This window comes from Pararge aegeria, chromosome 21, assembly GCF_905163445.1.
Source record: "Pararge aegeria chromosome 21, ilParAegt1.1, whole genome shotgun sequence".
NCBI classification, from domain to species: Eukaryota; Metazoa; Arthropoda; class Insecta; order Lepidoptera; family Nymphalidae; genus Pararge; species Pararge aegeria.
Window position 1 is genome coordinate 13993073 of NC_053200.1, and position 14981 is coordinate 14008053.

Consider the following 14981-nt stretch of genomic DNA (forward strand, 5'->3'; position numbering starts at 1 on the left):
CAACAACGCTTATCACTGTGCCAGGGAGTCAACAATTACTTACTTGTAATTATTATTTCGGTCAGGTATCCAAACAAAACAATGGGTATGAGATAAAACACACAAATACCTACCAGGCTTTCATAAGGCACGAAGAACTTGTAGCTCTTTCTACTTGACAAAGAGTGCGTTTATACAAAAGTGTTTGCTGTTTATCAACAATTTAGTAAACTATTATAGACTCTCTATCTGTCGTATAAGAGTTACGAAGTTGTTGGTGAGCGGTTGTTAGAAGTTGGTTTATTGTAAAGGCATAGACTGGCGTGCTCTATTGTTTTTCTAGCGACGTCCCTTTGCTGTCGAGGATGCTTTGCGTCGCCTACTTCAACTTCGTATTGGATGGAAATCACATGTCCATTATACCGTCTATTATTATACGAAGTTTATAAGAATAACGAAATAATATTGAAGGGTGCAAATGTACATTTCATAAGGAATCACCCTGTAAAAATATTAAATCAAAAGAAGCATATTTAATTTTCCATAAAAACGAACTCAAAACATTCTAAGTGTTTACTTATGACAGCCCCATTGAAGATAAAAGACCGACACGCGCATAGTTCCTGCGTTACGTTATGTTAGGGCTGTATCTGATTTCTTTCAGTAAAAACTATGGCAGTGGTTTACTCAAAAACTATTCGGTTTTTTAGTTTCAAAGATAAGACTCAGAGACAGTACATAATGTACTCTAAAGCCTGGAAGTATTATATCGGTTTACATTTACATATTTTATAAAGGTAACCGTAACTAGCGTGGTTTTTGAGGATTTATGCCTTAACAACCCTGTCTTATATGTGAGCGCCTGAGAGGAGACCTGCGACACATTTAGCACATTAGATAAACTGAATCGAATGAATATAGAAACGCAAATTGTTGATGTTGTAAAAGAGCAACTGCTGAGTTTCGGTAGTCTGCCCGAACCCGAACCGGTGGTAGAGTCACAACAAACAGACAGACTATTTGTTTCAAAAGTGCTTATAGAGAAAGCCTGAGTTTTGAATTTAAATATTAATTTGTCCGGAGCTAAAAAGCTACATATAGATAACAATCTCTGGGTCTTGTCTCTTACTACGACAATAACTCGTCCGATATTACAATGGAACTACAGTGGCCATAGAAAGCGTGGTCAGCGTTGACGGAAGCATTTTCAATAGCCGTCGACGCCCACAGTAACTACAAGTAGGTACAATTGACGACTTCTTTGTGACATGGTATTAGGTAGGTACTTCTAGGAAGTAAGAAGAAAGAGGTCAGTTATATTCGCTGTTGACCTTATGAAAATGTATGTCAGACCGGGGTCGCATAAATAGGTAGGTATCTATCAAATAGTACTTGACATTAGGATCAGAGGGTACTTTGGATACTAGCGAAACAGGGCACATCGTGCTCCTGGGTGGGTCTGCTTCGGCGGACATACTCTAGCGGGGTCATGGTCATGAGCGTAAGCGTTCCCGTTGCTCCGTATTCAAGCTGGGAGTAGAAACACCGTGGGGTGACAGCCAGTAAAAGGCCAGTAAAATTCTGACATAAACTTTTCTGGTACATAAATTCTGCGCCTCTCCGAGGAGGTTATATAACGATTTCCGCACGAAAAAAAAAGGGTATAGGTAAAAAATTTGTAAAATTAGGATAGTTCTGTTACATTTTACTGTTGGCGCGCTTAAAGGCAAGACCAAACTGCGGCGTTTATCCTGCGTCAAGATTGCCCTCAGCGAACGACCAATTACAAGAAGGTGTTCAAACAAGAGCCTTGTGATTGGTCCAATGACTTTATAGATATATATCGATAGATTGGTCACACGTTCTCACGCCGGGTGCAATCTTGAGCCGCTAAGGAAGCAGGGACGAAGCAATTTTGGCCTCGCTTTAAGTTGAAGCTACACAACTTTAAGTGAACCTTGCTTGTACGAAAACATTATTGTAATTGCACGCTATACGCAAATTTGCTGCAGCAAAGGGGCTGAAGCTTTAAAAACGAGATGGACGCACTAAGGTGGCAAATTAAACGCACTGCGCTAAACCGCAGTAAAAACCTTCAGGCAATGTGATTATCGGTACTTAAGTACTTACAAGAAGAAATTCAAGTACAATAGGCGCTCTTATTACTAAAACCGAACTCTACCAGTCAACTTTAAGGCCAGGCCAAACCGTGGCCAAGTTTGCGCCCCTCGTGCGACCATTGACCAATCACAAGACGTTTTAGCTTGAGAAAGAGTCCTATGAACTGTCGCAGTTCGCTCGAAAACGACATTACGATAATGCTAATTCTGCAAAACTCAAAAGGCGCAAAAGAGTCCCAAACGTACAAGATCACGACCTTGAACTGGGAGCCCGTTCAAGTGCGAGGGTAAATTATATGCCGAAACGAGGAGGGGCCCCTGAATTGGATAATGTGTCAATTATGTTGGTCACTCTTCCTTTGTATCCCTGTCGCAATTGATTTACTACACTCATTAACTGACGCGTCAGAACTCCAAGCTTTCCAATTTCATTCATTAATTTAACTAACAAACACCAATTAGTTATGAATGCATTTTATACGAAGATACAGAAGAATCATAATTTTCATTTAATTCAATTGAAATAATAAGTTTATATCCAATACTAAGAAATCAGGATGTTTCTTCCCTTTTCTTTCCCTTGGATAGCAAACTTAGTAGCGACATCTAGGATGTAATTTGCGAACTAGTTTTTGTAAACTAAAAAGTTTAGTGAAAAGTATTACAATGAAAAATCAAGACCGCTTACAGTGAGTGTATTATAAATTGTAAGCAAGCATTTAGTTTTAAAACTAAACTTTGAATAACTTTGCTGTTAATCCGAACGAACGATCCGAATATTGAACGAATCCATGCGAAGTCAATGTCGTGTGTCACTTTGACTTTTGCTGTATCTCTGTTTTGTTTTGTTTTGACTATGTTTTGACGTTTGATAGGTATTTTGAAATTTTGAGTAACGGTAGTCGGAAAGAAGTTCGAAGAACTCGTCATTATTTACTTGTGAGGATACAATGAATGATTTAAGTACAATAAGTGATGAGGAATTCGTTCCATTCCTCAAAAGTCTAGGTGTGGAAACTTATAATAAGTCGTTTGGATGGCTGTTAAGTGATCCAGATTACGAGGGTGTTCTAGGATGGATTTACAATAATTTAGATCAAAACAATGCATTAACTGCTCGGGAAGAATACAGGTAACATTGTATAACCAGTTTATACTGCCTAAGTTCATAGTTTTTGACTGATGGATTATGATTTTATTATCAGGTACTTACACGCATATAGCAATATTTAGTTTTACCACTTGAAAAGTTTTACAAGCTTTATACTTTTTATCTGGTGGAGTAATATAGGGAACATGCAAATAATACTTCTTGAACTAGTATATCATATTACACAAACGCAGACACGCATAAACTTACAATTTTAGTTTTACCACTTGAAAAATTATACGAGTTTTATAGTTTTTATCTGGTGGAGTAAATAAAAAATAATACTTCCAGAACTCATATAAGGTTATATTTATATACTTACAGATACTCAGAGCTTGAGAAGCAAGGCAAAGTACTGTCACCAGAAGATTTAGAAACACAGTTGCATCATTTGCAAGACGAGTTCAAAGGACTCTGTTTACCAGGAGACCAGGATGGATTGGAAGATGTTACACTTGATATTAGAATGCAGAAGGAGAAACTGGCAATGCTGAATAAACAGGAGGAGATACTTAAAGAATTGATACAGCAGAATGAGTTAGTTTTACATTAATTACAGTTATACAATTTCACCTCCTTGCATTCATTATTTAAGGAGATTAAGGTAAAGATTAAGTTAGTACACATATAAAAGTGTGTTAAGCAGAGGTTAGATAATATGCGAACAGTTAATCTAGTACATATTTAATCCTATTTGCTAATTTAGAGACATTGCCAATTTCAACAGCTGTATTCTGAGTATAGCTGTTATTTTTAACTAAAATAGTGTTTCTCAAATTAATTCAGTAGTTATTTTGAGCAAAACAGCCTATTTATTTAAAACATAAATAACAAGAAATATATACAGAACATATATATAGTGAACAGTTAGACAGCTTATATTTATTGTAAATATTAATTTTAGTTTGTAATAATTATAATCCTAAAAGAATATAGTTTTTGCTGAGTTATTATATACAGAACATTTCATCAATTTGTCGCTACTGGGTTATGTTATCCAATTATTTGAAAGTCTACATATTTCTACACATTTATAATACGAGCCTGACTTTATCACAATTCAGGGCTACTAATCAAGAACTCACCATGGAGTTAACAAAGCTCAACGCTGCTCAAAAACTAGCTGCTGATGATGAGAGGTCAATGGGGGAAGAGTGTGTGAAGCTGGCAAAGCAGGTGGAGGCTGTAACAGATGACATCATTGATACAATATCAGATGCTCTGAATGTATATGGGAACTGTGCTGTTGATAAGGTATGAACACAACATATAAGGGACTATTATCCCTATCCCTACTAATATTTTAAATGTCAATGTAAGTTTGTTTGTTTCGCTTTTGACGCAAAAACTACTCAAGCAATCCTCTTGAAACTTTGTACACATATTCTTGGAAGTGTTAGAAGTAATATAGGATACTTTTTATCCCTACATTAAGCTCGGTTTCATTGGGAGAGGGGATGAGTTTTTGACGATTTTACACTGACAAATTATAACCAATTTAAATAATTATTTTTGTACTATAGAGGTTATAATATGTGTTATTAGTATTAGTAGGCTTAGCGATACTGAATACTTTGTTTTTTGTTAGATCTTCAACTAAATTTAATGCCACATCAAAAACAAAATCAAATGCAGACAAAGTCGCGGGCAACAAACAGCTAGTTAGAAATATTATTTTAGGAGAAAGACTCCTTTTACACTTTTTAGTTGTAGCAGAGCTATTTTTGATAGACAACGCAGAACTGGAGGTCCAGACTGGAGGGTGTGGTTGCCGTTGTAATTTCAGGGACATGAGGCTTAACACCTATGCCTCAGATTGATGACCATAGGGCTGCACTATTTAGGATGCGCCCCTTGAAAAATCTGTGTTGTTCTATTTATAAATTACATCGAGGTTACTATAAAATTGATGAATTTCTTAATGACAAGGTTTTTTGGAAGCATCCTGCTCCGCTTTCAGCTCTCACAAGATAGAAAAATGAATGTTAAAATGTAAAATGTAAATTGTTGATGTTGGAAAAGAGCAAATGCTGAGTTTCTTGCCGGCTTCTTCTCGGTAGAATCTGCCGTCCGAACCGGTGGTAGAGTCACTACAAACGGACAGACTAGACGTTTCAAAAGTGCTTATATTGGGCCTACTTGAAATAAATGAATTTTGAATTTTGAATTTGAATATAGGCTATGAGTTATATATGTTGAAGGTCACTTAACATTGTGGCCCATCTGCTTGGTCCTTTAATTTTTACCATTAAAAAGAACATTTCATAGTCATGTTTGTTTGAAGAAATTGGAGTTTTCCATAATGCTCGCAAAAACTCATTTGAAGTTTACCAATCCACACTTGGCTAATGGAGTGGACTTCATCCTAAACCCTTCTCATCCTGAGAGGAGACCCGTGCCATGTAGTGGGCCCGTAATGAGTTGTTAATGATCATGATGTCTATATTTATCCTGTAAATCAGATCATCATGAGATCAACAGTCAAAGACAATCTGGTCTTTGACTATTGATCTAGTACGGGAGCTATGGTGATGCGCTCGACCGTAACAATAGAAAGATCTTCCTCCGAGCGGGTGATCGTGCTTGGGCACCGAGGGCCGAACATAAATTTTTGGAAGTTGGCATCATCATCACATCAACCGATAGACGATCGATAAGCTGAAGAAGTTCATACTTTTTGGTGTTCCGCATCAGGTCTTTTGTAGGGAGTTCTAAGTTCCACGGTTCTGAGCCGCTTGGCTCCAGCGGCTACCTGCGACGCGCTTAATGTTGTCTGTCCACCTCGTTGGGGGCCGACCAACACTGCGCTTACCAGTAGTTGAGAAACTGGAAGTTGTATATAAGGTCAATTTGTCTGAACACTTCGTTAGCGTGATGCAGGATTTTCGTGTCGCCATCTAGTTTGGTAATGTGGAGACCGCAACAATCTTATGATGATCTATAGTCGTAAAAATGTAATAGGCCCGTTTTGACATTTGTCATCGCGACGTAACTAGTTATGGAACCATAAGACTCTGTACTCGATACTCACGATAAATCAATTCAAGTTTGTATCAGTACTTGATTGATATTATTATGTATTGTAAAGTGTTCGTTCGTTCAAAGTATTCCTTTAACTTCACAACCAATACGCGTGACTGGCTGTTGATTATACGTCCACTTTTCAACATGTTGAAACAGAGTTAGTACTATATAACAACAAACACAAAAATCGAGTCAAATCACTATGTTTAAATTAATGTCCAAAATAGAAGAGCCATAGTTAACAATATATATCAAACTTAAACGAGCGCACAGTCAACTTTACAAGATGAGGAACGAAAAACTACGCAGTGCGCGCGGGGACGCTTCAGTCATGTACCGCTTGGTCAGATACATCATCTCAGACTCATTATTTAGAACCCATTTTGAGAACCAAGCTCATTCTTTGCAGTAAAGATAACTACACAATATTTAATTTCGATATTCAGTAAAAAAATGGTTACAGCTCTAGTATAAAAAAAAAAAGACTGAGAACGTAACTGTTTTCGGAACGTTTCGCAACAATTATAAATTGCATGCTACTATGAAGTAAGCGCATAAAGAATACTCGCGATATATTATTTCATATTATTTAACGTCCCAAAAAAATTTACGTATTTTTTAAAACACTGTATGTAATTGATTTTTATTTTTTTTTTCTTTCAGTTTCGTTCCAAGTTACATTCTATGGTCTTGCACAAATGTCAAAACGGGCCTATTACATTTTTCCGACTATAGTTGGATTACCATAAAAGCTAGAATTTTCACCAATTTTTATGTTAAATTGTATACCTATGTAATATCTTGGAAACCTGATGCCTACTTATTTTATTTTCAGGGCTTAGCAAAAAGGTTCTTTACATACGGCCCCTTCGAGTCATACAAGCAGACGCAAGAGCTGTTTAAGTCGCACTTCGATCTGTTCACATCCCTGAAGTTTGATGCTAAACACAATGACACTGCCAGTGATGAAGTGAGGATTGCGGTCAGAGAAGCGAGGGATATGGAGGAAAGGTACTTTACCACGTTCATCATTGTCATACCCTTTGATTGTTCAGAAAGAAGAGTTAAATGCTGTCGAGTATGCTGTGTGGTGTCGGCAGATTAGAATACAGTAGTCACCATCCCTCCTCTATCTCAAGGCGACTAAGGGAATATAACGGAGAAAGGGTAACAGCATCCTCTGTTGTACTACAACCAACTACTGCGGCAAATCCCAAAACCAATAAAAACCCTTCAACCCCTTCTTCTAGTAGAGGCCTTTCGTCCAGCTGAAGACTGTTATAAGTTATTGATGATGATACTGAAGAAATCCAGTAGTTCGAAGCCTTTGATCTTGTATTAAACGCCGACATTATTGCCACGCCATATTTGGCGTGTCACTTGCTTCAAAAGTGAAGCAATAACATCGTATAATATAATAAAGTCTGCGTACAGTGGCACGCAGACTTTCTTACGGTGTTGGATGTTGCGTGCACTGGGTTTTCGACCAGGGTGTGCATAAAGGAGGAAGGTGCGATCAAATGGAAAAATCCTTCGCATTTATGAGTCATACAAAAAGTTCAAGGTATGCAATGGTTTTGTGCATGTATGGAGTGCACGCCACTGTCTGCGTGCCTCACAATAATTTTCTTCAATGCGCGTGTAGTCTACTACTCCGCACTTAACAGGGTAACCGCCGCACTTCGTAAGGACTACGGCGTCAACCCTACGCATTTTGGGAGGCGATTTGTGCCCTGTAGTTGTAATGAGTTGGTAATGATGATGATGAAGATGATGATGACGATGATGATGATGATTGTTTATATCCAGGTTATCAGAACTCTTCGCATTCTAGGAGGAGGCTTGTGCCTTGTAGTTGTGATAAGTTGCTGATGATGATCATGTCTAATGATGATGATTTATATCCAGGTTATCAGATGCAGTTTCCGCGTTTATAGAATCAAAGGCAGAACTTTCCGGAGAGCAAGCAAAGCTGGTCCTAATTTCCAACTACGACAGTGGTCGACAGTCTAGGTAAGTTTAAAAAAAATTCAATATTGCAGAAAAAAGGCCGACACGCGCATAGTACCTACCCTACACGACGCGTACCTAGGTTTTCAGTTTCACAAATAAGTTTGGACTTATCTGTGAAACTCAGAGACAGTATGTAATGAGGTACATTACAACATAAGGCCTGTGAAGTATTAATTCGGTTTTTAATTACACGTTGTATATTAGTATAAGATTAAATACGGGCTAAGCTTGAAAAAATAAATATTAACCCAATTATCTTTACTCTTTCTAGTGTCACATCACAAGAAGCTCACAAAAGCGCAATTCAATTATTGGAGCAAGAGGAATCGATACTCGAGCAGCAGATACAAAACGCGATAAAGCGTTTTGTTGACAGACGAACCAGTTTAGCTGTGGAGAACATCGCCAGATCCGCATTAGCTGATAGAGAGTAAGTTCCTTGTAGTATCGCCCATTTTACCATTATGCCCAAGGGAACAAACGGAATCCCTTTACGATGTTTCCTCTCGTTAAAAGTCTGCAGTCCCATAAGCGTTTTGTTCACAGATGAAAGGATTTAACTGTGTAGAATATGGATGATCCGCGTTAACTAATAAATAATAATAATATAATTTATTTACCAGAATGTCGGTACATAATAATATTTGATTGTTCCTTATATCAAATATGTATCCAGGTGCCACATTAATAAATAATAATAAAGCTTTATTTGAAACAGTTACTTTGGCACTTAAAGTTTTGGTTTGGTTAAGTCTATTTTGTGTGTGTGTGTGTGTGTGTGTGTGTGTGTGTGTGTGTGTGTGTGTGTGTTGTGTGTGTGTTCGTGTATGTGTGTGTATATATATTATAGATACGTATGGATGTCATATGTTTTAGCTAGGTATTTAGTCATAGGATAGATATAGAATAGAATAGAAAAACTTTATTGCAACACAACAAAAAAAGGAAAATACAAGGAAAACAGTAATAGGACTTAGTGCTAGGGTGCAAAGGCGGCCTTATCACTAAAAGTGATCTTTTAAAGGCAACCTGAGCGTACGAAGCCGATAAAAGAGTGGAAAATGGATGGTGCATAAAGTTACAAAAAAAACAAAAAAAAAAAAGAAATGTAATATAAACTTACATGGACATACATACTACATTTACATATTAACTACACAAATACCAACATAAATTTATATATACTATGTAGATATATAGATATTTAATTTTTTATTATATAAAGAGTGAGTTTATCGTGGCCCAAAGGGTGTTAAACGTTATCCTATTACGAAGTCACCACTCTATATCGGTCTGTCACTGAGGTCTATAGTGTCAAAGCGTTTTGTTTGAGAACCAGTTTAGCTCTTAGAGAGTAAGGTGCTTGTAGTTTTCGACTTGAGTTGTTTCAGTTTCACGCCGAAATGGTGTCTAACGGAACCCTCATACAAAATCTCTTTTCTATGTCGACCTGTCACACTCTCCTATCTATCTCGGTCTGGCACAATTTCAAACGCGTTTTGTTGAGAGACTAGTTTAACAGGACATTATCAGGTCCACGTCAGGCGCTAGAGAGCAAGTTTCTCGTAGTTTATTAAGCGGAATACTTTTACTATGTCTCCGTTGTTTGTCACTGTCAACAAAACGCTTTTAATACTGTTATCTACTGTATTAAAAGCGTTTTGTTGACAGTGACGACAAATACTAATTTATTGTGGAGAACATCGTCAGGTCTGCGTCAAGCGATAGAGAGTAATTTTCTCGTAGTTTTTGACCGCGTTTTTGACTGCCATTAAACGGAACCCTTTTACTATGTCTCCGTTGCCTATAGATCTACAGTTTAAAAAGCGTTTTGTTGTCAGTGACGACGGAAACTGATTTATCAGAGAGAAAACATCGTCAGGTCCCCGTTACGAGTATGTTTATTGTAGTTTTTGACCGCGTTTTAGAACTTCGGTGATATTCGTCGCAGATTATGGCAAATTAAACTTAACTTTCATTGTCATTATAATGGTAATAATAACATTTGCTTAAACAAACCACGAACAAATTACGGTAAGAAAAACATTATCTTTGGAAGAGCATTAATATATAATAAATTACATAACATTTTAAAGTTTTTTTTAAGAAAAAACTTAAAACCTTTGTAATTGAGTCCGGGTCCTGGCTATGTATGAAGTTTTATAAGTTTACCCTCAAGTTGGCGGGAAACTTCGTACATGGCGGATGCGTTTCCCTAACTTTTATTAAACATATATACACCTGACATTGGCTAATATGTGTAAAGCCAGAAGAAAAAAAACACTCAAGTTTTTTTAATTTTTTTTAGCTTTATTTTCTGATTGTTGTGTACTTGCCGTTGTTTGTAGTTTTAATTTTACCTACATAAAAATAAGTTTTAATATATCATGTAGTAAAATTTAATTTCATTTGAGATAAAATAAACGTCTTTAACCACAATTATGAATTCACAGGATAATCTACAAAGATCTAACGTTCCTACAAGATGTGACCAATCACGCGGTGGCTTTGGACACGTTGCTGTATTGGGCCCTCCGGCGGGAACTGCATTCAGCCGAGGAGCTGTTATACTTCGCCTCTCACCTCAGGGTGTATCTAATACAGGAAACCGAGTTTATTTCTGATAGAATTGTAAGTATAATCACAATTATCATTACCGGCCCATTACAGAACACGAATGTCCTTACAACAATTTTGGCTGATGTCCACCACGCTTGGCCAAGCGCGGATTGCTCATATGCGTTTGAAAACATTATGGAGAGTCCTAAGGCAGGTTTCTTCACGATGTTTTTCCTTCATATTATATTTAATTTAAATCTATCCTAATATTATAAAAAGGAAAGATTTTTTGTTTATTAGTAACCAATAGACTCGGGAAAGTACTGGACCGATTTTAAAAATTTCTTCGCATAAATGAAGTTTTATTGTCACAAAGTAACAGTACAGTAAGATTTTTTTTAAATTGGAACAATAGTTTAAACATTATATTACTTACAGTGATGTACAAACTTAACTTAATCGCACAAGTGTGGTAATGTAAAAAAAACTCATGTTTTATATCTTGTATTATGAGCCTTATGCCTATGTAATAAGATTCAAGTTAAGAGTGTGATAAAAAAAAATGTTTTCAGAAATCAATGAACGATACATGCACGGAACAAGACTTAGCCGAGGTTAACCTGGAAAGTTCAGATGTACTTCTAAATAGTCTTTTCTCGATACTGGACGGGGAGCCCTGTGGCGATCCCAAACTACCTATCAAACTTTACAATGATATGCGGAGGAAGATACGAGAGACGAAAGATGAGATACAATATGGATACGAGATGAAGGAAGCAGCATTGGATGAAATGTAAGTTGATTGAAAGATTTTAGAGTGACCCTAGCTGGCCACATCTTCATAGACGACTAGTTGTTCACTGCGGTTTCACTCGTTTTATTGGACATGCGGATACCTTAGTCATAGTCACTTTTCATAGTCACATCTTGTAATATTAATTTTTCACTATATCATAAACTATACTTTCATATAACATACCCTAATTGGGAAGGTTATCTGCATAAGGACTTGATAAAAAACTAACTCTCGTTTGAAAGAATGCAGAGTGACCATTTAAAATTCGACTTTTAAAATGCGTTTATTGGCACGGAACAAAGAACATACAGAACCCTCATTCAGTCTTTATTGCATTGTCCTTGTCCAAAAACAGAGAAAACGCCCCGCGCACGTCTCACTTCACATATAGAAGTATATAGATTGGAGGAATTATATAGAAAACTCCTATTATAGTAATTATGATATGACAACGATAAAAATGCGTGAGTGTAAATTATTGCTGTAACCAGGCTTCTTTAATAGTTTTAAATGACTATGTGAGATGGTGATAACAAAAAAATCAACCGCCTAAGTTTATTGTGGACTTCTTCTTAGACCAGGGCGCGTTTGTAACCCTCGCAGCTTAAGTTTTAAGTTGACCAATTTAGTAATCGCCATCAACTTACTTCTAAGTTATATTTTACATGTAATCTACGCACCAAAAAGCCTATATATTTGACTTTGAATTTTGACTTTATAAATTACATAATGCAGATTCTCCTGCTTAACGCGGAGCATAGCACATTAAGCTTAATTTTCATAATATTTACGTTGTAGTGTTTTATTTTCATATTTTATGTGTTCGTAGTAAAAAGCGCGCGAAACCTCTGCACAAATTGATCTGGGACGGTTGCACCAAACAGCCGAACTGTTACAACAGGACCGTGTCATCATTAAACCACGCTTTGACACACAAAATGGCGACTATCGATACCAAGGTGCACGAGATTAGTGAAACCTTCAATAATGTTAAGGTACTTATCATTTCACGTTATATTTCTTACTTGCCTTTTTCCCGGGAACATAAGTTTTCGACGACCTCCCAGGCGTTACGATGGACGCTGTGGTTAAAGTGGGGCAGTTTATAATTTCTTAACCTGTTAGGCTTTAATATAACTGCTGTACCCCTAGCACGTTAGCCCGTTTCCATCTTTGATAGCATCATCGCAGCTGGCAGCTGGCAGCAGGTGAGATTGCAGTAAAGGGCTAAATTGTAGTCTAATAAAAAAAAAAGATATGAATTGCAAGTGACTTCCATAAAGAGATTTTTATACTTTTGACGTTCATTTTATTTTTTAGAATATACAGCACAAAATACGTGATATAGACAAACAAGAGAAACTAAAAACAACAAAAGACAGGTAGAAAATGCCGAACTTAATTGACGAATTAAGTTCCGCGAATATTTACTTACATATTACACAACGCAACACAATATTTAAAAACAAGCAACCAAACATACGTCATGCCATTTTCCGTGACGGCAAACGAGTTGGTTTTTTTTGCAAGAGTCCATGGTGTTTTCCAGGTTGGCGATGTACATAACGTGAGGAAACTATGGCAGTGGTTCATTGCGGATCCTACCAGGCTCGCAGCGGCCATGAGATATGCATCTCGTGACAAACACACGTGACATACCTTTCGTGGTGACAAGTGATATATATTATCATATTTTAGGTTAGTTATATTTTATAGTCGTTATTTTTACATATAAACTGGTATTTAATCATTGAAATAGTTTTTATTTTACCACACTCTAGACCGATAGACCAAGACTAAGTTGTTTCCAATGTAACGATACGTCATATTTCTACGGGCATTTAAAAAACTTAGTCATTATGTCATGTCATATTTCTACGGGCATTTAAAAAACTTAGTCATTATGTCATTATGACATGATATAATGACTAAGTTAGTTTCGTTAGTCGTCGTAAGTTGGCAATAGCGAACAATTCAAAACATACATAAATACCCGGCAAATTACGAGCCATGTACTGAACTTACTTCTGTCCTCTAGAAGAAAAAGTACAATAACCTTAGATAATTTAAAAAATACCTTCTTAAGGAACCGCAAGATAGATATCAGCAGATAACTAAAAAACAAACCAACTGTACTGAATTAGTTAGATGCCCTTAAAAGTTACATACATTCCTTTTAGATTTAATAAAACAAAGGATAATGTGTAAAATTTATTTCATAATAATAATAATAAAATATAGGAAAATAAAAAAAACCCTAACAAAATAAATACTAAAACGATCACATTATAACCGTACAGTCAGCTCAGAAGCGTATTATTGACTATACATTAACTATTTACATACACAACCTTTATATTCGGAGCACCATTTATATGAGGCAGTTTGAATTATAAATTCGTAAATATTAGGTGATCTTCACACACTGTCCACACGAAGCGTAAAACTTGCTAAAGAAATGTGGACCTAATTCACTTTGTTTTAGAGTCGCTAACTCTGTATTTCTCATTTTTAATATAAATCTCAAACATTCTGTTAGGAACGTTAGTTGTAGAAATTTGAACCGATTTGAGCTTTAAAACAACTAACTACCTAACTTCCGCGACGACATAAAGTTTGCATCCAACTGTAACAGAGTTCTATTTTTCGTTACTCAGCTTTCAAATCTTCTATATCTTAAAATACATTGCGTTTCCAAAAACTTTTGCGGGATAGACAATATATTTCTCTACGAATTAATTTACTTTTTTTCACTGAGATTTCCTTTCAGGTGGTAGTAATGTCAAGGATTTAAAGGCTTGGTAGTATATTGACAATATATTGCTTTAGCGATTCTCAATTCATTTGACCTTGAGTCAAAGTGTTTTCCTTTCATTTGGTAGTAATGTCAAGGATTTATGGTCTTTATATTGACAATATATTGCTCTAGCGATTCTCCTTTCCTTTGAGCTTGAGTCGAAGAGTTTTCCTTTCATTTGGTAGTAAAAGGATTTATAGGCTTAGGATATATTGACAATATATTGCTTTAGTGATTCTCCTTTCATTTGACCTTGAGTTGTAGTGTTTTCCTTCTATTTTGTAGTAATGCCAAGGGACTATTATTTTACGGGATCGGTAGTATATTGACAATATATTCCTCCAGAGATTCCCCTTTCATTTGACCTTAAGTTGAAGAGTTTTCCTTTCATTTGGGAGTAATGTCAAGGGACTATTATTTTATAGCATTGGTAATATATTGAATAAATATTGCTCTAGCGATTCTCCTTTCATTAAACCTCGATTCGAAGAGTTTTCCTTTCATTTGGGAGTAATGTCAAGGGTCTGTTACTTTATATGATCG

The 14981-nt window shown here is 36.3% G+C and overlaps 1 protein-coding gene across 1 annotated transcript; it reads left to right on the forward strand.

The window, feature by feature from the left end:
- The first annotated feature begins 2997 nt into the window (after positions 1-2997).
- On the forward strand, positions 2998-13366 carry LOC120633498 (HAUS augmin-like complex subunit 3). The gene is made up of 10 exons (XM_039903714.1): positions 2998-3231; positions 3574-3786; positions 4314-4503; positions 7109-7284; positions 8182-8286; positions 8558-8716; positions 10740-10917; positions 11418-11638; positions 12471-12636; positions 13191-13366. The coding sequence occupies exons 1-10, from the start codon at positions 3050-3052 to the stop codon at positions 13293-13295; spliced, it is 1695 nt and encodes a 564-aa protein (XP_039759648.1). The 5' UTR covers positions 2998-3049; the 3' UTR covers positions 13296-13366.
- Positions 13367-14981: the final 1615 nt, after the last annotated feature.

Excerpts from the sequence above, each read along its gene's own strand:
- LOC120633498 (XM_039903714.1), top strand. The coding sequence starts at position 3,050 with ATGAATGATTTAAGTACAATAAGTGATGAGGAATTCGTTCCATTCCTC. Across the intron at positions 7,285-8,181 it reads GCGAGGGATATGGAGGAAAG|GTTATCAGATGCAGTTTCCG; the intron begins GTACTTTACCAC and ends ATTTATATCCAG. Across the intron at positions 12,637-13,190 it reads AAACCTTCAATAATGTTAAG|GTTGGCGATGTACATAACGT; the intron begins GTACTTATCATT and ends GGTGTTTTCCAG.